Source organism: Aplysia californica, unplaced genomic scaffold, assembly GCF_000002075.1.
Source record: "Aplysia californica isolate F4 #8 unplaced genomic scaffold, AplCal3.0 scaffold00199, whole genome shotgun sequence".
NCBI lineage: Eukaryota > Metazoa > Mollusca > Gastropoda > Aplysiida > Aplysiidae > Aplysia > Aplysia californica.
Window position 1 is genome coordinate 663,585 of NW_004797469.1, and position 27,650 is coordinate 691,234.

General features: G+C 39.5%; 1 protein-coding gene across 2 annotated transcripts in view; it reads right to left on the minus strand.

The window, feature by feature from the left end:
• LOC101848522 (BTB/POZ domain-containing protein 9) overlaps nt 1-27,650 on the minus strand; it is a 53,186-nt gene that overhangs the window by 14,889 nt on the left and 10,647 nt on the right. For both annotated transcript variants that reach the window (XM_013082909.2, XM_005098993.3), the window contains exons 2-10: nt 24,316-24,583; nt 18,947-19,082; nt 17,286-17,425; nt 14,453-14,543; nt 13,045-13,309; nt 8,614-8,833; nt 7,060-7,179; nt 2,944-3,053; nt 2,294-2,483 (exon numbers count right to left, since the gene is read on the minus strand). In XM_013082909.2, coding sequence (XP_012938363.1) covers nt 2,294-2,483; nt 2,944-3,053; nt 7,060-7,179; nt 8,614-8,833; nt 13,045-13,309; nt 14,453-14,543; nt 17,286-17,425; nt 18,947-19,082; nt 24,316-24,500 — 1,457 coding nt within the window. In that variant the 5' untranslated portion in view covers nt 24,501-24,583. The remainder of the gene's footprint in view (nt 1-2,293; nt 2,484-2,943; nt 3,054-7,059; nt 7,180-8,613; nt 8,834-13,044; nt 13,310-14,452; nt 14,544-17,285; nt 17,426-18,946; nt 19,083-24,315; nt 24,584-27,650) is intronic.

The following is a 27,650-nucleotide window of genomic DNA, read 5'->3' on the forward strand; positions in this document are numbered from 1 at the left end:
AGTTACATTGTCTGTTATTGCAAATGGTCATACTGGAAAGCTAGAAAGTATTCTTATAACCCAATTACGAGAAGTCATCCCTATTATTCAGTCAACTTACAAAACCTAGACTTAGCGTTTTAAGAAAAGTAAGGAATTTCTGGAGTGTAACAGATACTGTTCGTGTATTAGATCTACATTGAAGATATATTTTAGCACTAAAATCGATTTGTACTTTTCATAGAGAAACTTCATGTCAACTTTTAGAAACTTTCGAGAAAATATGCGAATATTCACGATTATATTAGACACATAAAGTTTTATTTGGAGGAATTACTTCATAGCGAATTGAGTGCCCGATGGATAAAGTTGCAAAATTACAGCTTTCTATTATATGCGCAGATACCATCTTTTCTGAGTATCTGCACCAATGCTATGTCGTTCCTGTTCCAAAAGTTCGACGGATTTTGACGAGGCCCTTTTTTTTTAATTGATTTTTTTTTCATTCACACTAGTATAAAAAAAAATTACAATTTAGCATTGCCAACTCCAGCGCGTCTAACGAAATAACCAGACAAGTAACAAGGTCCGTTCTTTTATGAGTCTCAAGAGCAGAAATGCATGCTTTGGGTGCACTAAATGAGAATTAAACATAAATACAAGGATACACCTTATATTGTATGTTGAAAAGTACCAAAAATTAAGTCGGCCCCCATGACTCCGACGCGATAAGGCGCCCGGCGGGGAACCCCCCGTGGCAACTATAATTCCACTGTCGGTGCGCCGTGGGGCGAAACAAAACTAGATTGTGCTGGTCCCCTCTCGCTCTCTCATTTGGCTGTCCCCGGGGTTTTATGCACCCTGCATAATTAAGCAAAATTTGATAATTTTTTGCATAATTTCTTATTATTTTCCTTTATCATTCTGTTAAAATTAATAGAATCCCACAATTTCACATTTTTGGGCTCAGTTTGCGTAATTTCAGAATTTTTCTTGCATAAAACACGGGGACAGATTAGGCCTAGGCCTAGTGCAAGTGATGTGTGTGGTGAAGGCATCCGGCGTTGGTGAAGGTGGAGGTGTGTGAGTGTAGGCCTAGCCATCGTGTGTGTGTAGGCCTACGGAGTTTTGGCCTCGGCCTAGGAGGCCTAGTGTGTGCTGTCACCAGTCACTGTCAGTCGCCAGTCATCATTGCAATGGAATCTGGTTCCCCTCTTCGCTAGGACTAATTTTTCTGTTTTAGAAGTATGCTTGCCAAGTTTTTATTTTCCGGGACCGTCGATCAAAATCCGTATTTCCGGGACAACAGCGATTTTTCAAGAAAATCCGTACAAAATACGGATGGCCTGGGACAGTGGGCAGCTATGGGATTAGGAAAGAAAAAGCAGCAGTTCCCTGTTGTAGATCAGGCACAGTTATGAGCGTGACAAGAGTCAGCCCATTTACAATTCTACTGTGCTTGAACGAGAAATGTCCCCCCTTTGGGAATGGCCTAAAGACACTTCAGTCAGTGGCACTGCCCCAGGGGAAATAGTAAGGTTTAGGAATAGAAAGAGAAAGCAGCAGTTCCCTGATGCAGTTCAGGCACAGTTATGAGCATGACATAGATGAATCAGCCCATTTAAAATTCTACTGTGCATAAGAACAAGCTTTGAGAATGGCCTAAAGAAACTTAGTCAGTAGCACCGCCCCAGGGGGTAGTCTCAGCATTTGAAAAAAGACCAACATACAGTATAACATGCACATAGCAAATACACACATAGCAAAACATAGCGAACAGATTTTTAGGTGTGTGGATCCACACAACAAATGTTTAATTGTATGTAGGAAAAAACAAGACAACAGACAGACGAAATAAGGTAGGAACAGAAAAAACTTCAGTATCCCATGCCCACCTGGCATCCCAGAGAATAGATCACAAATAATCAGAAAAAAACAACTCAGATCTGGAACACCTGGAAGTGTCATCTCTGACTCAGAGGTTTGACGTGTAATGACCTTCCATCCTTCAGTCGCAAGCTGCCGTTGCACATTCTGCCATATCCAGGCCAGTCCATGTTCTTATGTTGTCCATCCATGTTTCTCTTTGTCTTCACCTGGCTCTCCAGCCTCACATCCTTCCTTCAAGTACCTTTTTCACAATGGTCTCATGCCGTTTTAAGTGGCAAAAGTATTGAATTCTTTTACATTATATTTTATTAAGTAGGGTTTGTCTTGTGGGGAGAATCTGACACCCATATAATACCCCAAAAAATGAGAAACATGAAAACTCAGCCCAACATGTATTCCCTTTGCAGAGATTCTATTAACTCACCTCATGGTAGAGAGAATGTACGGCTGGGAGAGTTGAATGCAGATAGCGCCACTGCCCAGCTGATGGCAGGTGTAGCCTGAGTCCCAGTCATAACCGCGTGTGTTCCCATTGATAAGGGCATTTCGTGTTCGAGACACACCCTCAATGACATGAGCACTGTTTTTTATTGTTGCAACGTTTTCTGTAGGAACTGGGTGAAGAAGAGAATGTTCCAGATAAAAGAGCCTATAAATCTCATAAATCATTACAAAACTTTTGCTTCAAAATTACAAACAGGCAAATTGTGACATCAGGATGTAGAATAGGTCATTTGGTGCTCAGTATCTTTCATTATTAGGCGTTAAAAAAATTTCACATCACGACCATTAATTCTTCCACAATAAGACAGTACAAACATACCTTTTTCTAGCAATTCAAGTTAAAATTACACTTACAAAATATTATGAATTCCTCAATTCTGTGCAGCCACCATTAAGTCAACATACCAATAATTCATCTGTTAGCATTATGCTGCTTTGATTAGAGCATTCCATACGTACACAATCTTTTTAAAGCGATATTCCCTGGCTGCAAGCAATGTTCAGGCATTCAGTGTATTTTCATTATTATTTTTTTAATACAAAAATATACAATCAAGAATATACACATACCAACTAGACCCCTGTCAAGTTGGAAGGGTCTGTTTGAGTAGAAGCATTCAAAAGAAACTACGTGGAAAACACGATTGACTGTGTTGTGTGTTCCAACGATGCGCACAAATCTATGGAAAGAAAAAACAGTAATCCATTCTTCTTCTTTGAAAATCCCCTATAAAGCAGAATATCCTATTATGTAAACAGGCATCAATTTGTCTTCTTTTCGAAATAAGTATATTCTACACCATAGCATCAACATTAACAGTGCATCCAGGAGTAGTTTGAGGGTAAGAACTTAAACAAATCAAAGTGCTGACATCTGTAGTTTCAGAGTAAGAACTGTAATAAAAGCACAGCAAGTGAAGGTAGTTCAGCCAGATACATTAGACACGTTAAAGATGATAAAACTGCAGCTTTTCATGACAAATGTATACTTTACAAGCTGATATTACTTTGAAATCCAGAAATTACGCGAAAATAAAAGGATTCTTTATCTGTTGAAGAGCATGGGGAATGATCGGAACATCAAAATACAAAGTAATTCACTGTAATTCATTAATTATGAACTGGGAACTCTGTCCCCATCAAAGGTGCAATGCAAACAAACAATCAAATGAAAGGGCATTCACATCAATGTTGACTAGGAAAGTAAAGAGATGAAGGAAACTAAGCAAAGTATTGGGAAGTAAAACATTCGCTATGTAGTTTTTTTCCATACTCTTAAATAATTCTTTCTTCGGGGTCCAAAATACAAACATACACTCTCCTGTTACATATGAAATTACAGGAAATGAATGAGGATCCTGCAAAATCATATGAATGTTTTACTGTACTGGTGATGAGAAGTGTTAAAATATGAACTAAAACATAAAGCCATTAAAAATAGAAAAACGTGTTCTTAGTACATGTCAATATTACACACTCTTTATACAAGACATAGACCAGGGCTGCCTACCTCAGAGTTCCCATTTTAGGTAAATTCAAGGTCAGTTTCAGTTATTTTGGCCCAAAATCAGGTACATAGACAAAAAAGGGAAAAAAAGATTATCGTTGCCCTGGTACACAGAGAAACCATCGAACGAACTTGCTTTTGATGATATTGGGTAATTACATTTTGAAGACGTCTGTGTGTGTGTGTGTGTGTGTGTGTGTGTGTGTGCGTGTGCGTGCATGCTCTCGTGAGTGTTTATGTATGTGGGGAAGGGAAGGGGGTGTTTGGGTTTACACAAGTTAAGATGAACAGTGTTTATGAAATGAGGCGAGTTTTTTATTTTTGTTGCTTGTTTGGGTTTTTTTAAAACCATTTATGGACTATCGATCAAGGCACCTATCATTCAATATTGAATGTGGAATTGAGTGTAGTGAGACTGCCAAGCTGACTTCAAAACTCCTAGCCCATACCAATAGAAACGATATTAAAACTTATTTTCTGACACTAGCATATGACACGGTAGGTCCTGTGTGACCTATGATGTGATAGACAATTTTAACTAGTTTTGCTCTAAAAATACAAAATGCACCGCAGCCTTCTCCTGCTTCCGTAGACTGTATTGCATCAAGCAAACACCCCCCCTATTCTGAAGCCCTGCAAAGCTCCTACTTTGAATGAACTTTGATTACCCAGATAACCGCCGGTCCCTCGTACTCACACGATGCCAACACGCACAGGTTCACTGACCACATACCTGCCAACATTGCCTGGGCCAAAATCTGTAGTTGGACGCAAATTTTTGCCCAAAAATCTGTAGTTGACCTAAAAAATCTGTAGGCTATATTACCTCTTGTCGCATACTTAATTTGGGACCCTTATTAATATTTTATTTTGACCCACATCAAATATGCATGATTGTGTTTGCGACTTCAAACAAATGCAGAAAATGACAAAGAAAAAAAAATGACAAACATGAAAACTACCAGAGGCATTTACCCTATTAGTAGTTGGTGCAGTTCCTGTCCTATTCATACCTGCACGAACACACACACAAACGAAACCAAAAAACCACAACCAAAAAACAAGCAAAGAAGAAAAGATGAAGAAAAGGGGGGCCTTGGATGACTTAGGCCTAGCCTTGGCCTTTTGTCTTTGCAGAGTTTACAAGAAAAGAGTATGACAGATCCCGAGTCCACACAAGGCCTGCACAAACACGCGTTTTGCAGAGAGTTTTCTAGATCTAGAGGTAATCAAAAATTTAGAATACTAAAATTTGCTTCCAAGTTCAGTTTTTGTCCCCTGGCCTGGTGTTGCCTTCATCCCCCCCCCCCCTCCCCCGAGTGTATCTTAAAAAAAAAAATCCTTCCCCCATTCCGGAGTCCTATACTACGCAGCGCTCAGACTTTGAATGAACTTTGGTGACCCCTACAAATGCCCGTGCTCACAATGTGATGGAACGCGCAAGTTCATTGACCGGTCACAATGGCGAACCCGACAAGACGCTTGTATAACTATAACTTTCTTTTCTTTTCTATTTTTTTTTTCACAAGTGACAGCACAGGACAAATATTGATTTATTTTCAAGGCGACACAGCGTTTGCCATGCACAGCCTGCATGTTGTTACAATTAATGTTGCGTTATCAAACTACTACCAGCAAATTTCTGGGTGGTAACGAAAGTGAAAGTATATCTTGATTATCCCGATCAAACGTCGGTATCACACCCGCTTGCCACCATAGCCGCCTGTCTGCATGACGAAACATACTCTCGAGGGAGCCGAATGAATCACAATCGCGACCGGCAAAAATGAACTTTCGGGCGTTATCGGATTTGGTTTTCAAATATTTGATAACTTTCTCAAATTCCCGGGGCCTGGCAGTCACCCTGCTGAATCCCGAAGTCGGTGGCTTCATCTCAAAATCGGTGGATCGGTAGTTTGACCCAAAAGTCGGTGATCTACCGATTTTTTCTGTAGGGTTGGCAGGTATGTGACCAGTCATGATGACGGGCCCGCCAATCTAGATATCGGAGGACGCTTGTTTTCTTTTTCTTTCTTTTTCTTTCATCAGGGCGACAGCACAATCAGAATATTTATATTAATTGTATGGCAACACTATGTTTCTAATGCATGGACTGCAAGTCATAATTGTAGATCTAACGTTAACAAGCGACCATCGGACAACTCTGGGCGGTAACGAAATGGAAAGAAGATTTTGATTTTCCCGATGAAGTCTCAGTATTACACCTACACTTTTGCCTGCCGCCATAGCCATCCACTTAATCATGTGAAACGAACTCTCGAACCGGGGAAAGCCGAACGTAATATCACAAACGCAACCGATTAAAAATGAACTCAGTGGCCTTTTCAGATTTGGTTTCGGGGACTTTGTGCAGTTTCCTGGGTCTCTGGGATTTTTTTCAGATTCCCAGGTAGTTCCCGTAGTCGCCCTGCGTAGAATCCTCATAACGGTACTGACCAATTTCTAGACCAAGACAGATTTGAGAAAGTTTTGCTCTGATAACGATTTTCCTTTTACATTCACAGTTCAGCTTTCTACATAAATGAATTAAATGTACAGATTTTCCAGCCACAGCAAAAACCCGAAGATAGACAGGAAGAATGAATGAATGGAAGGAAGGAGGAAGATTATCTATCGTGAGTAGCCAGATTTTGCCGACCGAACCGCACAGAGACAATGGTAGAGTGGACAAAATGTGCAACCTGAGAGTTTCTCTACACCTTATTTTCGAGAGTTGCAGTAAATATTCGAGAAGCTACGGAGGCAAGTGCTGCTCTCTCTCTCTCTCTCTCTCTCTCTCTCCCTCTCCCTCTCCCTCTCCCTCTCTCCCTCTCTCTCTCTCTCTCTCTCTCTCTCTCTCTCTCTCTCTCTCTCTCTCTCTCTCTCTCCCTCCCTCTCTCTCTCTCGAGTTGATATGATGATGCAGCAAGTACGGAACTTTTGGAATGTATGCATTTCCGAATAAACAAGGAAGATTGAAAGCACTGCAGAACGGGTTTTTTTCTTTTTCTTCTTTCGGAATCAATCGCAAATCCGGTAGTTTTGACAACTTTATCGGTATAGCAGTAGAAGAGGCCCAAAATCGGTCACTACTGGAAAAATCAGTAGATTTAGGCAGCCCTGTATAGACCCATTGTAGCAATGAGTTTTAAAAACCCACAAACACACAAAATGTTCACCTTACTACTCGCGCTGGAAAATGCAGCTTTTGCCATGACCTGCACAGGTAATTTGAATGATCAATGACACGTTCATAATCCTTGTCATCCATTGAAACCTCGATGTAGTAGGAATACGACCTGAAAAAAGATATATTTCAGGAAACATTTACAGAAAGATTCAAAAAGAACATTTTTAAACCTTCAAAACTTGGGGGGAAAACATTGTCCTGAATGTAAAAAATCTCTCCATAAACAAAAGGATAGCAATGATGAGAACCATTTTTTAAATGCTATATCAGAATCACAAAATGTAGGTAGGGACTGTATTCAATTTTTTAAAACTGGTCTCTCACTAAAAGCACGCACTTCGGGTAACAACAAAAGCATGCTCTTATGCGAACTTAATTCATTAAGTGAATTTCGAAAGGGAGTAACCTAAAGTAAGTATTCTACTGAATTTCATTGACCGTTGTGAACCACCTCGCAACTGATCTCCTGCAGTGAGTTACATCACTGAGCTGAGCTTTCTCCGAAGTGTGAGGTTTTCCAATGCAAAACAATCACAATGTTATCCTGACTACTCTATAGCCCTCTCACTAGTCTCACGTTGTCCATCCGCCATGCATGGCCGGGCACTGGCTTTTCTCGTTGCGCAACTCTTTCTCACCCCATTTCCCCATTTCTTTTTCTCCCTGGCAAAGCTCCAATTTCAACTAATAAAGGAGGGCACATGGTGTTTGCTTCACTTCCATCAGTTCCTAGTGAAAAGACTCAATTTTAAGGAAGATCTGTTTCTGAAACTGATTTTAGGTGTTACAACTAGCACTGCAAATGGGATGGGTTGCATTGGTTGGTTGTGCTCATTATATCTATGTGTGGGGCTAAAGGTGTAAACAAAGGCGGCATTCAATAGTTTAGTGCTACGGCATGTGTTGCTTTGGTTCATAAAAGCAAGGTTTGGGTTAATTGTCAATATTCTTATCATAACCAAATTTAATTTTGAAGAAATCCCAACGGAGACACAAGTCTGGGTCCAACACTAGCATTGCTTTTTTATTGGCCAGTTTCAGCCCGCTTAGACACAAGGTCTTGCCTCTTTCTCCACGTGTTTAACAGTAAAGATAAATAAAACATGACGGTGATATCCATGGGTTGACAGGGCAGTCAGGGCACAAGGGTGAAAAAATAAAAGTTGCAAGCAAGAAAATGACAGATGGGGCAGAGACTAGAGGTCAGCAATCAGCTTCTCACTCAGTTCACATATTACCACAGACCAGTGATCTGTTTCGAGTACCCACATGTTATTTAAATTGTAATTGCCAACAGTAGATGAAAACCCCTCTTTGTCTATCTAAGAAGTAAGTACAAAGAGTTAGCAAATTGGAAACTGATGAAGGTCAAGAGAGTAACACTTTTAAACCTCTGAATGATCAGGGATAGACCAGATTAATGTACACAAAAAAATGCATTATTCACACAGCACAACTGAAGTCTTTCTTCTCTTTCTCCATCAGTCAAATGAAGTGCCCTCTCTCGAGTCCACATCTGTAAACTTTGAAAACTACAACTCACCTCGTATCCACATCCCATAGCAACAGTTTGATTGTATTGATGATGTAAGGCTGGCCCAGTCGTACAACTATGCCGCTCCCTTTGTTGTCATCGATTGGGTGTCTGGTAAAGCCTCGATCTAGATCATAGTTCTGGGTGTCTCCATCCAACAGTGCAGTCTTCATTTCTCCTCTTACAACAGAGGCCCCAAGGCGAATAGTTGCAATATTTTCTTCCATCACTGAGAATGACATCAAAAGAATAAATACTTTGCACCAATCATATTATAAGCAGAGTATTTAAAAATGAACAATATTGTGAAACACATAAAACTGGGTGATTTTTTTTTAAATACACCAAAATCATCATGATCATTTCAAAAACAAAAAACAATAGAAAACTCAAGCTTGGACACATGTTGTGCATACCTTCAAGTTTTATTTTATGTTTTAAAAAAGCTCATTGTCGCCGCCACCGGCAGCACGGACAACATCAAGCCGATATGAGAATTTCCCCGAAACGCATCTCAGGATGTATGTCCCCGTCCACCGTGTAGATTGTAGCTGTTATTCGATTTTTCATGTCATTGATATTTACTAGAAGTGATTGAATATGAATTTCGTCTTTAACATAATCCTCACAAGAAAAAGTCACACATAATGAGGTCCAGGGATCTGACAGGCCAAGTGCAGAAAGTGAGGTCTTTAGCTCCTCTTCTACCAATCCACCTCTGGGGCCCTTTCATTCAAATAAACTAGAACCCAGAGATGCCAAAGGGGCGGTGCTCCATCTAGTTGAAAACTGAAGTCGTTCAAATTTTCACAAGTAAAGTGAATAGCCATTTTTTGTGGGGGTAGGTTAAAGACAAAGTTTAACCCTTTCAGGGTTCGTGCCATGAACTTCCCATCAAATTCAAGGAGTTTTCAAGGAGGTTTCAAGGAGAAATTTTTAAAATTCAAGGAGATTTGTTTAAAAAATTCATGACGAAAGCCTATTTTTTAAAAAAAACACTTGTCCGAAAGGAATCATATAATATTCATAGTTTCGATTTTCCTAGAAAAACTGTTCCCAGGGTGACTGCCAACCCGGCTTCTCAATTTTCAAAGGGGGGGGTGGTCCTCATCCATTCTCCAGGGGCATGTTACATAACAACGACAGTGCATGCTCCATTTATATATTATATATAATATATACACACACACGCATGTAGGTCCATTGAATCCAGTCAACAACATGATGTCAGTGTGGAACTGGGATACTGTGACTTAGGTTTTTCAGTCTGTTCTAACTTACTTATATTTCCCCCTCATTATATTCGCCTATATAAACTATATAAAAATGAATCTTACTTTGAGCCTGAGAAAAGGCCTAGAACCAGAATATCCACTGTCAAGAACCAGTTGGGGTGTCAAGGTTTATATAATAAACGTGAAAGACAAAAATTATTACTCTAGCTCAAAGTAAAGTAATAACATGAATGGCTCAAGTAGACTTATTCAGAGCGAGAGGTGTAAGAACTGTCGGAGGGCAAGATGCAGTGACACTGGAAATCTGCGAATCTTGAACAGAAAGCTAAAATATACAATACATATAATTTACTATCACCTACGCAATGAAACGGGAACCCTTTAGTAAAAAGAACACGGCTTAGACGGTTTGAGAGTAATGGATCTCGATTCCACACAAGGATTGTGCACCAACGCGCCCTTTGCAGAGAGATCTAGAGATCTACCAACTTCCAAGTTCAGTTTTTTTTTGTCATCCGGTGTTGCCTTCAACCTCCAGCCCCCTCCCCCTCCGCATGCGTCTTTTTAAAAAATCAATAATCCTACCATTCCCGAGTCCTATACTTCGCAGCGCTCAAACTTTGCATGAACTTTGGTGACCTCAACCATCGCCGATACTAACAATGTGACGAAAACGCACAGGTTCAATGACCGGTCACGATGGCGAGCCCGACAAGAAGCTTGTATAACTTTCTTTTTCTTTTGTTTATTTTCACACAAGTGACAGCACAGGACAAACGATTTATTTTCATGACGACACAGCATTTGTAATGCAGAGCCTGCATGTTACAAATGTGGCGTTATCAGACTACTATAGGCTCTACCGCAAATTTCTGGGTGGTAACGAAAACGAAAGTAGATCTTGATTTTCCCGATCGAGCTTTGGTATCGCACATACTTCTACTTGTTGCCGCCATTACCGCATGTGTGCGTGTAATGTTCTCTCAAGCGGGAGAGGCTGAATAAATATTATTCACAATCGCTACCGGCAAAAATGAACTCAAGGACGTTATCGGCTTTGGTTTTCAAATATTCAAGAACTTTTAAGTATTTCCCTGGGTCTTTCAAATTTCCCTGGGCAATTTACAGATTTCTTCAAATTCCCGTTGCATTCCGGATCTCGGCGATTTTTGTCAAATTCCTGGGTAATTCCAGGGGCCCCCGGGATTCCCGGGGCCTGGCAGTCACCCTGTACACGTGTTCCTGTCCGATCTGGCAAAATTCAAGGAGTTTTCAAGGAGATTTTTCCTTGAATGCAAATTCAAGCAGTTTTCAAGGACTCCTTGAATTCAAGGAGGCCGCGGGAACCCTGCCCTTTATTGCTTCAGCTTACTACATGAATTCGAAGTCGCAGTCAGTTTTTTTTTGGGGGGGGGGGTTGTTTACATCCTATGTGCCTTGAAAAAAATCCCCACAAAAACATACAGTAAACTGCTTTCACATGTGGTATTTTTAGAGCACACATAATTCTACTTCCTTTCCCAACTTCTAAAGAATAAAAGAGAGACTATTCTTTACTACTGAGAAGACAAGCTGCAACAATTGCACAAATTCAGCTCTAGTTATTTGATGTACCAACTTCTAAGAGTTAATATATGTACCCACTACACAGTAAAAATAATCAGCTACATGTAATCTACTGAGGGAAGGCAACACCAGTAATTAAAATCTTTATTGAAGTATGGCCCTTTTGTTACATAAATACTAGATTGGAACCATCAACCTAGCATAAGACACTTAACCATCAACCTAGCATAAGACACTTGTCAAGTGTCATCCCACTAAGCTTTTTGGAAGTCATGAAAGTCTTCCATCTTAAAATTTCTCTTTTGAAAAAGCAAAAATTGAATGTAGAAAGTAAGGAAATTCTTGTAAAAAACTTTTAACTGACAATTGATAAAGTGAAGGAAAAGTGACTGTCTTTTCCAATACAAGTAACAGATATGAACTGTTTCCAAACAACAAGATCCCAGGCAGCTGCATTGATGTTTGCATTCATCCCCTACCAAACACAATGAAGGCGTCTTCAAATGTTGCTGAATGTTAAAACCTTACTTCCACTTCAGAATATAAAGCACTTGCGTCCCCTCAGAATGTTGTTGAGCACTCACTCCTCCATCAGTATGTTGAGCATTTACTCCCTCCTCCCAATGTTTGTTTAGCGATTACTTCTCAAAATGTTGAGCACCTACTTCCCCTTCCACTACTGAAAACAGAATTCCCCTTTACATTGCTGAGCACATAGTTTCCCTTCAGAATTCTGAACACTTAGTTCCAGATCTGCAAACTTCTCACTGACGGAAATCAGGAAAATAACTATATTTTTTTTAGCTTTAATTGTAATGAGAATGTTACGACACTTGCAACACAATAAGGTCATATAAGTGCTGAAGATTAGAGGTGTTACAAAAAAGAAGGAAGAGAGATGAGGACAATAGACGCTTGATAAGACAAAGGGAGCAAACCACACCAGAGCACCCTCTAATCATCCACAATTTTTCAAAGACATTCGAACTATGTGTATCATTTGGCTGATTACAACCAAAAAGACAAAATGTTCATCAACACAATAACGAAGGAACAGACAGGACAAAGAAGCAGATGCCACATCAAACCACCACTATCGTCAAAGTAGTGCAATATTCAGGAAACATACTTTTCCTATTTTTATTCTTTCATTGCGGATTTCGCAACTCTAGAAAAGAAAATAATTTTTCCTTTGCGGCTGAATTAATTGGGAAAATGATGCTGTTATCAGGACCTTAGGAAAGACAGTCTGAATTAAGAAATTTTCCAATAAAATCGGGACGGTTGGCAGGTTTGTAATACCCCTTCAGAACAATGAATACTTGGCTCCCCATTAGAATATTCCCTCTCACAATGCTGGTCACTTATTTCCCCTTCAGAAAACAGAACCGAAAAGATAAACATTCTTGGGTGGAGGAAAACAATTCAGATCCCCATGGACTTTCAGCATGTTGTCCAAGTCTTTAACAACCAGCATCACAAGGGCCCACTCCAAACTGTAAGAACACTAATCCAGTTCCAAGGCATAAGACAGTCATGGAAGCAAATGACAAGGACGACAAGAATAGATAAAAATATTTCACTCTGTTGACAGTTTTTAGCTGACACAGAAAGATGATGAAACGGAGGGAAACCTTACCGAGCAAACCTCTATACTTGAGATCCATGTCCCTGCTTTCTGTCTGTACTTTGATGGCATCCAGGATAGCATCAGAAGACACCAAGCCTGTATCTCGTACCACATTCAGTAACTCATGCATCCCCATCAGCTGGAGGCGCACAACTTCAAGTATTGGAGTGGGGTCCTGGCCTTTGTTGTGCTCAGCCCAGTTGCACACAGCACGAAAAATTTCAATTTCAGGAGCACAAAATGAGTCCCTTGAGATGAGGTCGCGCATTGATGTCTGAAAAATTTGTGGAAATATAGCATGCAAAGCATCATAATAAAATATAACTTAAATAGAAGTAGAAAGACCATTACACACATCATTAAAAAGTTTTTAAAAAAGATTTCACTTATTATTTTTCCCACAGAGAGGGCTGCATAACTCAAATTTCTCCTTTCAAGTCGACTCAGGGTCAATTCAAGGTGGTTTGGCCAAAAATCAGAGAGATCTAATGAAAATTAAAAAATCTTTTATTTTTTTTATCTTTTAATTTAAGCCACCATCAGGCAGTACATAAAAACTTTATGTAATGTCAATCTTAAAACTTATATATATGTAGCATCTAAGTGAAAGCAAAATAATTAAATCAAAGAGAAAACAGCATTTTCCTGTTGGGGAATTTCTGTTGGAATTTTTCTTTCCGGTTTTTTTTTGGTGCTCAAGACCATATAAATCCACTTGCAATACATATTTCTGTGTGGATTTTTTTGAAAAGTGTGATCAGGGGCACTAAAAAATGTAAATTTGCAGTTCCCAAGAACACTCAAGATTTAGAAGTCCACAAACTTTGGCAGTCATTTCCCGTTAACTTTACCTCTGACAACAGGTCAGGTGACCCCCCCCCCCCCCCCCAAACCACCATCAATCACAAATATCTCGACTTCTTTTCAAGATAGATGGGTATCTATTTCCATCAAAAGCGAGACAAATATACCAAGCTTTCAGATGATAACAATATCTCCATATGTCCACCAAACTCTCTCTCTCTCTCTCTCTCTCTCCCTCTCTCTCTCTCTCCCCCCCCCTCTCTCTCTCTCTCTCTCTCTCCCCCCCCCCCTCTCTCTCTCATGTGTGTGTGAGTGTGTGAGTGTGTGAGTGTGTGTGTTCCTGTGTGTGTGTGTGTGTGTGTGTAAGTGTGTGTGTGTGTGTGTGTGTGTGTAAGTGTGTGTGTGTGTGTGTGTGTGTGTGCAAGCACGCATGCATGTGCACAGACTTTTAAAAAATCAGAATTGGCTGAAAAAATCAGGATCAATAACAAATCAGTTTTATGTTTTGAAAAATCTACTCTACCATCTTTTATGACAATAAATTGAAATATATGAAAGGCATGACAACCTCAAAAATATTACCCAAACTTCAGCCATTTGCAGACTTACTGACCTGTGATAAAGAGAGAAAACTCTCACTGCAAAGAACCTCATGTGCATTCCTGTCCATGTAGTCTTTGCACACACTGCACAAGGATGTTAAGCTGGAAAAACAGAAAAAAGAAAATATGAAGCCACATTACGTAGAATGTCTTTAAAATTAGATATAACAGTATGAAATACATGATTATTTTTCCCACACATGAAACCATCCTCTTTCTTCTTCTTCTTTTTTTTTTTTGTACCTTTAAAAATGACAAACCAAAACCTAGCACAATTCTTTTTTGTCTCAATTGCAAAACCCTTTAAGTAGAGAGCCTTAAACTATACACTATTCTGTAAGCTTTTAAATCGGTCTAATTTCTGTCCTCCAGGTCGCAGGTTAGTCTTACTCTTTTACTTTTGATATGAATTTCAACATCTTTCTTTATATCCCAAAATTTGATTTACCACCTGAACCTAGATCTAGGTCACCATTTTTTTTTTCAGATTTCTTAAATGACACCTTATATAACAGTATGAAATATGATCATGTAACAGTTCCCTTCATGGATAAAAATTCTTTTGCATTTCTAAGGTTCTCTCAAAGTAATCCAATTTTTCAGTATGGTGAGGAGAACCATGCCTTGTTAAACTCTATAAAACTATGCCACAGTCTCTTTGCCAATCAATGTTTGCTTGAATAAACAGAAGCACATTGACACAAAAAAGGTTATTTAGTGCTGGGAAAAAGTAAAACAGACAGAAATAAGAGAGGGAAAGTAAAGAAGTAGGACCTACCAGTGGCGTCCTCCAACCACCCGCTTCCAGTCAATGAAAACATCAACTGTGAGTAGATAGGTACCCCCAAAGCCGCAGCAAAAGCTCCTCTATAACAAATAGTTAAGCCATCATCATCCTGCCTCCCTTTGTCAAGTTCTCAAAAATGCATAATCAAATTTGCTGCTCAAATTTTTCTTGTTAATACAAGACAGCCCTATTGACAAAACTTAGGAACAGCTTCACTGTACTTTAAAAGCAATAACAATGTCCTGTATTTTAACATTTATAACCGAGTCACAGCAAAGAGTCTACATAACAAGAGGGGCCACTTCTCTCTTTGAGCCAATTAAAAAAGTGTCCTCAAAATTCGGTGGCGCCCTCTTCGCAAAAGCGCACCTTTTGCGAACAGAGTTATCCTACTTGAGTTTAAAAAATCAAAGTAAAACTAGCAAGTTTTTGAATGAATTTCGGAAGAACGCTTTTTTAAAAGGGTTACGCTGACAAAAAACCTCTTCCGGAGGAAAGTGTGATTGTTTTCTTCGTTTGATTTGACTTTAGAATGAAAGGCGAGAGCTCATTAAAATTTAAAAATCCTAAAACTCCGCACTGAACAAACCCGAACTGCTGATGAACAGCAGTCGATCTGCGCACGCAAGGAGATGCTATTCCTATTCTTCTTCTGAAAAAACGAAAGAGAGCTTCAAAACAGACTGCAGCGCCATCTGAAGCAAAGAGCGAACTTCCTGCAGACACTTTTTTGGCTGAGTGGCCCATCTTGTTATTTACTATCTTTGGTCACAGTGCGTACTTTACACAATTATTTTATGAGACTTTCCAAAAAATGAAAAAATTATACCTTACTTCGTAATTTCTCTTCAACAAAGAACATTAGTTTTTACAAAATTTGCAGAAAAAAACCTATAGAACAGCCAAAGTGAAAAAGATCGTTTTGGTAAGTGTTTTACGGCGCTTGCAACTGCCTAAGGTCATATCATATGACTGCGAGGGACACATTAAGCATTTTCAGTTTGGAAGGAATTAATTTTGAAATTAGCCAGGGAGGCAGCCGAAGCCTACTTTTATCGATTTTAGGACCACCAAGGAATCTTAAATGCGCGCAACTTAGATACAGGACCTTTGACATTGTTCGCGCTTTTCCGAGAAGGCTGGGTGTTAAATCTTACCAACCCTAAGATCGGAAAAGTGACTGAAAGACAGCAGTAAGAAGGAGCCAGGAGTAGCAGTAGAAAGAGTCAGGAGCCCAGATGAGGGGGGGAAATGGGAGGCAGAAAGTGGAGAGGAAAATCGATGACAAAACATAGTTTAGTTTTAGTAGATGTTTTACGGCGCTCGCAACAGCATAAGGTCATATAAGTGCCAAAGATTAGAGTTGTTACAAGAGAGTAACAAACACAAAAAAGAAGGAGGAAAGATAAGGACGATAGATGTTTGATAGGTAAGAAGAAGCAAACCGCACCAGAGCACCCGCCAACCACCCACTGATAAAACATAATCAGAGAGCAGGAAAGGAGGTGAAAGAAGAACATTTTACAGAAGAAAATTTTCCATTGCTGTCAGGTTTTGAACGAGGAACTAAACCATAAGAGCCCCCGTGAAAAAGATCAAATTGAATTTCTGCCTAATAGCTCAACTGAAAAAGCAGTGAGCAACAACAGTGCAGCCCACAAAAATCTCACTAAAAGCAGTCTGCATCACTCAAGACCTGAAACGATAACGACATTTTAATCCTTTGAGCCCTTGCCACCGGTACACCGGTGGTGCATAAAACTCCCTGTATGCCTTGCCACCAGTACACCTGAGAACAAGACCCTATCCCCAACCCAGTCCGTCTGAGACAAAATAAGTACTGCAGAAAACAGCTTTTACTACACAAGACATTATTATTATTTTGAAGGTCTTTCTGAATTTGATGCTGGTAATGACAAGGACTACCCTGAGTGGGATATGGAATGTGATTCTGACAATCATATGAATGTTAGTAACATATCACTCAGGAGTTCTGGTAGAGGGGCACGGTAGCCTCAGGAGGTCAGGGCTCAAAGGGTTAAAAACAGTTGACATACCTGTAAATATTGGCCAAGTCATATATGTGACACACATTACGTATGTTCAATATTGCTTTCAAATAGTCCGATATTGAAGATTCCAACTCCACAAATCCAAATCTGTGGGACAGACTCAAAATGTCCAACAAGTTTTCCTCCTGGGGAAAAAAACCCATGGGAATTTACTTTTCCATGTGCTTAATAGATACAAACAACCTTCTCTCGTGACATTCAAAACATCAAAGAGGTACATGTACCTCTCTCTCTCTCCTTCTCTCTTTCTCTCTCTCTATTTTATCTATCTGTCTATCTATTCATCTATCTCTCTCACTCTGTCTCTGTCTCTGTCTCTGTCTCTGTCTCTCTCTCTCTCTCTCTCTCTCTCTCTCTCACTCTTTATCTCTATTTCTGTCTATCTATCCATCATTCTATTCATCTCTATCTATCTTTCTCTGCACTGATCAGATATTTTTTTCAAAAAACATCGATCATCTCCAATTTTCTAAGGCAGAAGACTTTCTTAAGAACATCACATTATGTAAAGGAAAACATAGGCAGCTATTCAAATTTAAATCCCAGCAGTTCACGCAGTACTATATCATATAAATATATACGATGGCTGGTGATGTGGTATTTCGCCCATTAAACACATTTACTTTTATAAAGAAAGATTTTGTAAGGGATTTTTATCAAATAAAAATTATTAAGACTAAATAGACTAGAAAATATATAATGGATAATTGATGGTCTTATTAAAAAATTCTCACTCTGAAATTTCCAGTTTCAAGAGCAAGAACTGAGAATTTGTAGAATGCACAAGAACGGCCCTCATTTCTTTATTTTTTTCACCAGAATGAGGTGTCTTTTACACATTACATGCAGAATTGAATGTACTTTCTCATCAAATTAATGTAAACTCTAAACTGCAAAACATTTTTTTTTCTTCTTTGTTATTGTTGGGGCAGTCCGATTTCTGTTTCTGCTTCTATTTTTAGTAACACGAAAAATATGTCACACCTCAAGAAAGCAAGACAAATAGGAAATTTATTGGCTAGGTCTGAAAGACCATCTAATTCCCTTTCTGTTGGTATATAATATGTCTATCTGGAACAGATAGATTATTGCAGGAGGCTTGAGAGCAAAAAGTCATGATATGAAATTTCCAGATTCAATGGCCATAACTAAGAATTGTAGGATGTATTAGAATGGCTCCCATTTCTTTATTTTCCAACAGAATTATGTATCTTCGGCACATAATGGAGGCCTATGCAGAACTGAATGCACTTTTCCATGCAATAATTGTTTAATTGTAAACTCTAAATTAAATTTTCAAACACTTTCTTTCCCTTCTTTGTGACTGCTGGAAAAGTGTGATTTCTGTTTTTGTTTCTATTTTTAGAAGAAAAAGAGGTCCCACTTCAAGACAGTTTGACAAAAAATGAAATCTATTGGGTAAGTCTGAAAGACCATCCAATTCTCTTTCCATTGATATATGTCTATCTGGAGTAGATAGACTATTGCATGAGGCTTCAGGGTATGGAGGAACCCTGAAACATAAATGAAAAAGACAAAATAGGCAAAACTGCTGGGCAATCAGTAAAATACATTACATGTCTTGGTTCCAGAACTCAAGAAATTACAAAGAAAAAGACAAGATTATTAATTATAATAATTGCTACCTGAATTTCAATCAGATTCATGCGACCAGTGTATATATACTTCAATAATGCAGAGAACGCAACAGCAGGAGTATCCTGAAGTTCAATTTCCATAGTACCAGGTAAGGATTCCTTAAGTCCACCATAAAGGAGTGCTCTGAAATGGAGGGGAAATAGATAGTTTTTTTGGTTCAAAGGACATCTTCAGATGATAACACATATTAATACAGATACTTTTTAACAAGAGACCTGCCACTCAGTGACCGCAGAAAATAAAATTGTTTAGCCATTACAACATCCCTCTCCCAAAGATTTTCAGCCATGAAATAAGTGTCAGCACTGAAGGTCTACATGATATGACAGACGCTAATAGTTAAAATTAAAGGGATAAGGAACAGTAGCATGTTCTACCTCACGTGTGTGCGTACATTAACGATCGATGGTGCCACCCCAATAACATACAGGTAGTACACCAGTCCTGTTCTGCCCATGTGGAAGTTCTCACTTTACATCTACGTCCGTTCTATCTACCCCGTGAGTTCCCAAGTATATTTATGAAGGTTGTGTATATTCCTCCACACGCAAACGTCCCAATTGCCACCGATACTCTATCCGACCTCATTCACAACCAAACTACAAAATCTCCTGACGCTGCTATCTTTACTACTGGTGACTTCAACAGCTGTACTCTTAACGCCGCCCTATCCAGCTTGACCCAGTACGTTGACATTCCAACGAGACGCCAAAGGACATTAGATCTGTGTGTACCGCCCAGTATTGAGACGAACGAAGCCAGAAGTTCGAACAGTCACCACCTGGACTGAAGAAAGCGAAGATCAACTGAGAGGATGCTTTGACTGTACCAACTGGAATGTTTTTATTAATGCATGTTGTGATATGAATGATTTATGTACAACAGTCACAGACTATGTTAAATTTTGTGTAGATATAGTGGCCCTTAAAAAACAAGTTACCATCTACCCTAACTCTAAACCGTGGGTAAATTCTGGAGTCAAAGATCTAATCCATAAAAAGAAAACAGCTTTTAAAAACCATAACAAAACAGAACTTAAAAGTCATAGACAAAGCTATTAAGAAAGTAATCTGGGTTGAAAAACAAAAATATAAAAAGAAACTGGAATATCTGTTTCGTTCAAATAACTCTCGAGAGACATGGACTGGGCTTAAGACCATAGTGGGCTACAAAAATAAACCAACAAACATATGTGTTGACAACGTAGAGTATGCAAATAAACTAAATGCCTTTTTCTCCCGTTTTGACAAAGGCAGTCCGTGTGACTTGCCATGTGTGAACACCGACACAAATGAAAATAATGCTGTTGTTGTTGAAGAACGTGAGGTTAGATGTGTGTTTGGACGTGTGAATGTGAGAAAGGCGTCAGACGGTGTGCAATCCAAAATTCTGAAAATGTGTTCAGCACAACTTAGTTTTATTTACACCTATATTATCAACCAGTCGTTGTTGACACATGCTATTCCCACTATTTGGAAATGTTCTGAAATCGTCCCCCGTCCAAAGAAAGAAAAAATTACTGAAATGAATGACCTAAGGCCAAAAGCCTTAACATCAGTAGTTATAAAATGTCTAGAAAAAATTGTGCTAAAAAGACTACGAACGTACATAGAACCCATCCAGGACCCTCTACAATTTGCATATCGTCACGAGAGAAGGGTGGAAGACGCCATTTTACTATTTCTTGACAACATATATAGACACTTAGACAAGCCTAAAACATACTGTAGGATCCTGTTTGTTGATTTTTCGTCAGCCTTTAATACTATCCAGCCGGCTATCCTTTTAAAAAAATTAGAAAACATAGGTGTTAACGTCAATTTAATATCATGGATAGGCAATTTTCTTACCAACCGAGCCCAGTATGTAAAATTAAAACATTCTTCATCGACCTACATCACAACAAATACATGGGCCCCTCAAAGATGTGTTTTGTCACCAGTTTTATTCACACTATACACGAACGATTGCCAAATAAACAACAGTAACATCAAGTTGATAAAATTTGCAGATGATTCAACTATAATCAGGCTAATTCAGGCTGACCATAACGAAACCGCTTACCGGAATTTTGTATTTAACTTTTCTGAATGGTGTGAAAATCATAAGCTGCTTTTAAATGTGAAAAAAACAAAAGCACTTGTCGTTGATTTTAGAATAAAGAAACTGCCTCTGCAGCCACTCAAAATTAAATGTGAAAACATCGAGCAAGTGTCAGACTATAAGTATTTGGGTGTTACAATAGACAACAAACTCAACTGGCGTGTCCACACTTCTCTCCTGCATAAAAAAGTGAACAAAAGACTATTTTTTCTTAGGAAGCTAAAGTATTTTAAAGTTGATAAAACATTGATGTCCATGTTCTACCATTCAACCATAGAAAGTATGATCAATTTTTGTGTAATAGCATGGGCCGGGAACACAAGACAACAAGATAAAGAAAAATTAAATCGACTAATACGGAAAGCATGTAAAATTTCAACATCTTCATTCCCCTACTTGGATGAATTGTACATAATAGCTTGCACTAAGAAAATTAATTCCATCTTTTTAGACAACAAACATCCCTTGTTCCCTCAAATAAAAACATTAGTCAGAAGTAAAAGACCTAGGCTTCTGATCTGTAACAAAGAAAGATACAGAAGGTCATTTTTACAATCATCTATCAAAATGCTTCAATCTTAACCATCTTGTATAAGTATACTTACGACCTTAGAGCATGCATCAAAATAACATTGAGTGTGTATCTAACTTACGATTATTATTGTTTATATTGCTGCTCATTTATATTATGCATGTGATTGTAAGCCTACATGTGTGTGTGTGTGTGTGTGTGTGTGTGTGTGTGTGTGTGTGTGTGTGTGTGTGCGTGTGCGTGTGCATGTGTGTGTGTACACGTGGTGGAACACCAAACCAATGTGCCAGGATCTGGACAATAAAGATGTATCTTATCTTATCTTATCTTATCAAAAAAGGCTAAAAAGTGACTTTTCCATCGACTCCAGACAAAAACTAAAAAAACTTTTAAAAGACATTTAATCTAGAAAGTTCATGAAAGCAAATAATACTAATAGTCACCAATCCCAATAACGACTAATATATATAGTCACAAGGACAGGGTTCGGGAAGAAGCAAGGTAATGAGATAATAACTTGATGGGAGGTCTGTGAAAAGGAAACAGAATCTGAAACAAAAAACATTCTTCACAGATACATAAGTGTTTTGGAAATTACATTATAAAATTTAATTTGTTAAAAATTGTAAGTCCCTTCATCCGAGCTATGATAATACTGTACTCTTCTGACAACTGATCTAGGCTACAAAAAGACTCCATATAACAGACCTACACAGAGCCCTTACAAGGTGAGCTTTCGACCCTGCCTGTCTGGGCCAACCTGGGCTGAGATATATAAATCTACAACATCCCAGCAAAAAGACCGAGATACTTCATATAAGTTCTCCCTTCTCAGGAATCAAATTTAAAACTCTGGTGTGCGACAGCAAAGCGCCTTACCACAACAACACAGATATCAGTAGCATTTTGTTCAGCTTTGATACCAAGAACAGTCTGAAGAATGTAAGACAGAATAAGTTCATGAAACGTTTCTGGAGTCTAGAAATAAGGCCCAATATTTGAAAGAAAGTGACTTGAAAACAAGTGTAGAAAGTTCTGTCATAAGGCCGTTTCACATGGAGCAGTGTGCGGCCACGGAAAAAGTCCGTCGGCTGTGTTTGGAAAACGCTGCTTTCTGTTCGCTCACTAGTTGTTCTCATGACACGGAAAACCGCTGCGGAAACCGTTGCGGAACCTTCGCCGTGTTTCAGCGACTGCTTCCATGAGAGCTTATTTTGAGACACCGTCGCGGCATTGCACCTCTGTGGCCTACTGGAGGTTCGAATATGGAACGACAAAAAATGTAAATATTGAATGAATCTAAAAATAAGCCCATTTTTGTCGTCTTAAAATTAGTCTATTCCCTCTCGGGCACCCTCATTTTTGCGATATTAAAAAAGGGCACAAGGGAAAAACCAGCTATGTCAGGTTTTTGCAATTCCGAGATAATTGAAAAACAAACTTTAAAGACTTATAACTCTCTTTCTGTTACAATGACCTCTCTACTGTTTACATTGACTTCAAGTATGACCATTTGTGTTGACAATGAGAAATTTTCAGTCCTCGTGCTAAAGGTGTTTCGGTGAGAGCAAAATAGAAAAATTATGGAGAAAACTGTTCAGGGGCTGGAGTCTTGCAGCGCACTTCTTTTCCACCGGCTTCATAGTGATTGCGGTGTGAAACGAACCATTCCAGCTCTCTCTATACTGCATTATTTGTGGATGGGACTGTGAGATGCAGGTTTCAAGCAGAGGTCGAGTGGGTATAAGGCAGGAGACACGGTCGTACGGTTTAAGATTTTCTGACACATTGTTGAATACAGCTTGTGTCATCCTCACTATCAGGAGCAGAGAGGTTTTCCGAAGGACTGTCTTGAATTGCTCCACCCAACAGGGACCTTCTCATTCACCACTGACATGTCTCTGTCGCATTCCATGTAACTGTGGCCTCTCACTAGAAACGACATTTTCACTTTTTCGTACTTTTACTGGTGGACAACAACAGGATCCAGAAACCAAATCATCGTCCAGTTCTTGCTGTAGGCTGCGCACGAGTCACGTTAGCTGGCAGAATGTGTAGAAAGTGATGTAGCGGCATGCTGGCCACATCGTCTCCAGCCTTTTTTGACTGTCTCGTAACAGTACAGATGTACGGTTTCATCACTTAGAGGGTAAATTTTAAAGGAAAAGAAAGATAGCTGCCACGATTGTACAAATCGTTTGCTGAAATGTTTGGGCAGCCCAAGTTCTTCGAAAAATCCAAGATTAGCGTAATATGGGTCCTCGATAAATGATTTTCCCTTTTAGTAACGCATATAAGACCAGTGTGGGGATTCGAGCCTCAGCTCCGTCCGGCATAGTGTCCTTGGCCTGGGAAAGGACTTTACACGAATTTCCTATTTGGCTCGGTTCTTTCGGGGATGGACGTTAAACTTCACTTAAATATGGTCACTGATTAGTCACAAAGGACACAACAAAAAAAAGTATGCTTGACATTGCTGGTTTTTCCATTGTTAACATCCTGACATCGCTGGTTCTTCCATTGTAGGCTATTTTTTCTAAATCTCACAGAGACTGGCAGCGCTGGTTTTTCCATAGGTGACTTAGATGGACTGAAGCAGACCCAGACTGGCATCATGCTGGGACAATAACCCAGAGGATGTTAACTATCAACAGCACAAGTAAACAGCATTCTATTCTACGAACAAGCACTCAGGAGTAAGACAGCGCATCAATTACTTACCGGAAAAATTCAGATCTAGCAGCAAGTATAACCTTGTGACTGCGAAACCTTGTTCCATCAACAAGTAGTGTGATATCAGCATAATCCTCTGTTTCAACGAGCTCAGCAAAGTTCTCTGATAAGCTTCCAACATGGTCAACAATGCCCACAGGGGCTGGAGACCTGAGGTGATGGTGGTCGCACATTGCCTCTTACTTTCGTAGAAATCACAGGTGTAGAAAATTTTACCTCTCCAGAAATAACCAAATGACAATCCCCAAGATCCTACCTGTAACAGGAAATAATAAAAGATCATATTTTGTCACCTGGACATAGTACATGATAGATCATGTTGACTCTTCATATCTGATGGTGCAACATAATTTGCAAATCACAAAACGTTCTGGTAAATTTACAAAGAGTTGGAAAGTGGGATAAAAAATTCGACAAATTAAAAAAAACATATTTCCCACCAGTTCACGACTGCTTCTTTGGGCCTGGTTTGCTCCACGTTCTCCCGATTAACATGTAGGATACTTGTTCACATACTTCATCATTTTCATTCAAACCAAAACACCACAACAAATCTGTATTCACTATTCAGAAAATTTGGGCAAACAAAGAATGAACTAGAATAGTCTAGAGGTTACGGTGTTCACCTCTCATTCAATAGGTCCGGGATTCAAAATCTGACCGTGACGAAAAATTTATTTATATAAAAATGTTCTCCTTTCACCTCCTTTCCTGCTCTCTAACCATGTTCTGTCATCTGCTTTTATCTCCATTTTCTGCCTCCCCCCCTCCCCTTTGCCCCCTCCTCTGGGCTCCTGACTCTTTCTGCAGCCTTTCTTCTGCTACCCCCTACCAGGGCAGTGCTACTGAATGAAGTGTCTTTAGGCCATTCCCAAAGGGGGGATATTAATTTTATTAACCGTTTCTTATGCACATTAGAATTGTAAATGGGCTGATTAATCAATGTCATGTTTATATTGTGCCAGAGCTGCTGCTTTTTCTTTCCTCATCCTCACTATCGTCATTTTTCCTCAACTTCTTTTGTATGTTTGTCACTCTCTTGTGAACTGCAGTTTCCAGGGTGTCTTTTCAATTTCAAGCATCACTAACGGATTTCCTAAATGTTATTCGGAAACCTTGTAACCAATCAGTAGAGAATGGCTGACGGGCTGCAGTTAGCCGCAAGTGTGAAATTTTACCGTGCGAGGGGGAGAGAATAACCTATGGCCCTATGTCTTACTATTCTCACCCCCCTCAGGTGTGCTAACATACAGTAGGCCTAGCACAGACACACACAGAACAGCACCGAGAATAACTTATAAGTTGTAGAGGTAAGTTTCAGGTTTATTTTATTTAATGGGCAGGGTGAAGGCCATTTCACACCATGAACAGCAAACAATAGTTGTTTTTTTAAAACACACACAAAAAAAAGATCTAAATCTATGGTTATGCAAGGATGAAATGTCAAGAGCAGAACGCAGTTGATACCTACAGGTCTCCACAATTATAGATCTAGATCTAGCTTAATTTTAAGAACATTATAAGGCTCGTCTCATGCTCACACCCGGGTCGGGGTGAGAATAGCGGGTCATGAGATATTCTCACCAGGGGTGAGAATATAGGTGGCCTTTCATAAAACAAATCGCAAATTCACATTCAACTATATTTTCTCTCTAAAGAATTATATTTTTTCTTTTAGAGCTAATCTAGATCTAGACTCAGAAGTATTTACAAACCAGGTCTAAATAGAGGCAACTGACCCATAAATCTAACATGGAGTTAATGAGAGCACATTACACCAGCTTCTGATTGGCTGCATATAGTGACGTATGTACACATACCAAATTTGGTAATATTACTATGACCTTAGGCCTAGAGGAATATAGTCGGAAATCTAAGTCACCATTGAGCGAGCGAGTGTCTGCTGGTGATCTCTATTCTGGCCCCGTGGTTTTATGCATCCCGCATTCTGATCATTTTTTGCATAATTTCCCGTTATTTTCCTTCATTATTCTTTGTTAAAATTAACAGAATCGCATCATTTCACATTTTGGGGCTCATTTTGCATAATTTCAAAATTGTTCTCACATAAAACGACGGGGACAGTCTATTGTAGAGCAGAGGCCAGGCAAAGATCAGTACAGATAAAAACTGCAGTAGTTCACTAGTTTCTACCCCCTGTGTATATGGCACATATTGTTCTAGTGCCATGTTAATCGAGTCATTGTAAAATAGATACACGTGTAGTCTAAATGACTCTATATATCTAGTAATACATTTTAGCCAATCAGAAGCCGGTGTAGGCTATCGTCCTCGTGACGTCGTTTCATAAATATATTTATAAATAGCCAATCAGAAGCCGGTGTAGTGGGCTCTCGTTAGCTCCATGTCTAAATCTAGGCTAGACATCTGCTTTGTCAGTGGAGATCAAAACTAAAACTGTGCCCGGTGAAGCACGCACTGACCATGTGTCACAAAGGGGTTAAATTTTTTGCATCAAAATGGCATTAGGTAAGATTCAAGAATACCAGACCAGCGGATTGGGACTACTTTTGCCTCTATGTCTCAACCGCTGGTATTTTAGGATTTTAGCACAGTTAAATGAGCGGTTTATGGCTTGAGCAGTTTATGGCTTATTTTTCGTAATGCTTTTTTTTTAACGTATAGATCTAGATCTAGATATCTAGAAGGGAAATTGAAATGAAAAACAATGTCAAAAGCACTTTTAATGGAATTTAGCAGGAACTAATTTTTGTAGTACAGCATCCTTCTCTCAACCATACCGTGGTCCGGGATACTTCATTTAGACCACACAGTAGTAGGCCTAGTCCGGGAAGCTTCACTTTCTAAGGCTAAACCTAGAGCATGCATTCGCAGCGAAGTATTCCGGACCACAGCGGAGCATGCCGGACCACGAATCACGTGCCTGCAGGGCGGGGCCTAAACAACACAACGTGTGGAACATCGCGCGACCAAGCGAGCGAGCCACTGCCTCTCCCTTCCCCGCCTGGTCCGGCATTCTTCGTTTAGGGTGGGCCAAGTGCTTCGTGAGATAACATCGATTTTAATTTCTCTCAATGTTTGAAGAATCTCGAACACCCCCCAAACAACTTCCCCCTTTTTACTGAAGAATTTCAGAGCGGTAGATTATTGTCATTAATAGTTTGACCCCCCCCCCCCTTCAACAAGATGTGAAAGAAGAATGTCGGACCTTCCAATGCTAGCCTTCCTCCTCTCACGAATTGAAGGGCACGCGCTTGTCGCACGACTGGTTCGCCAAACGCAGTGCGTGTTGGTTGTTGGGAAGGCAGAGCGGTGTTATCATTGTAAGGAAGTAATCTGGC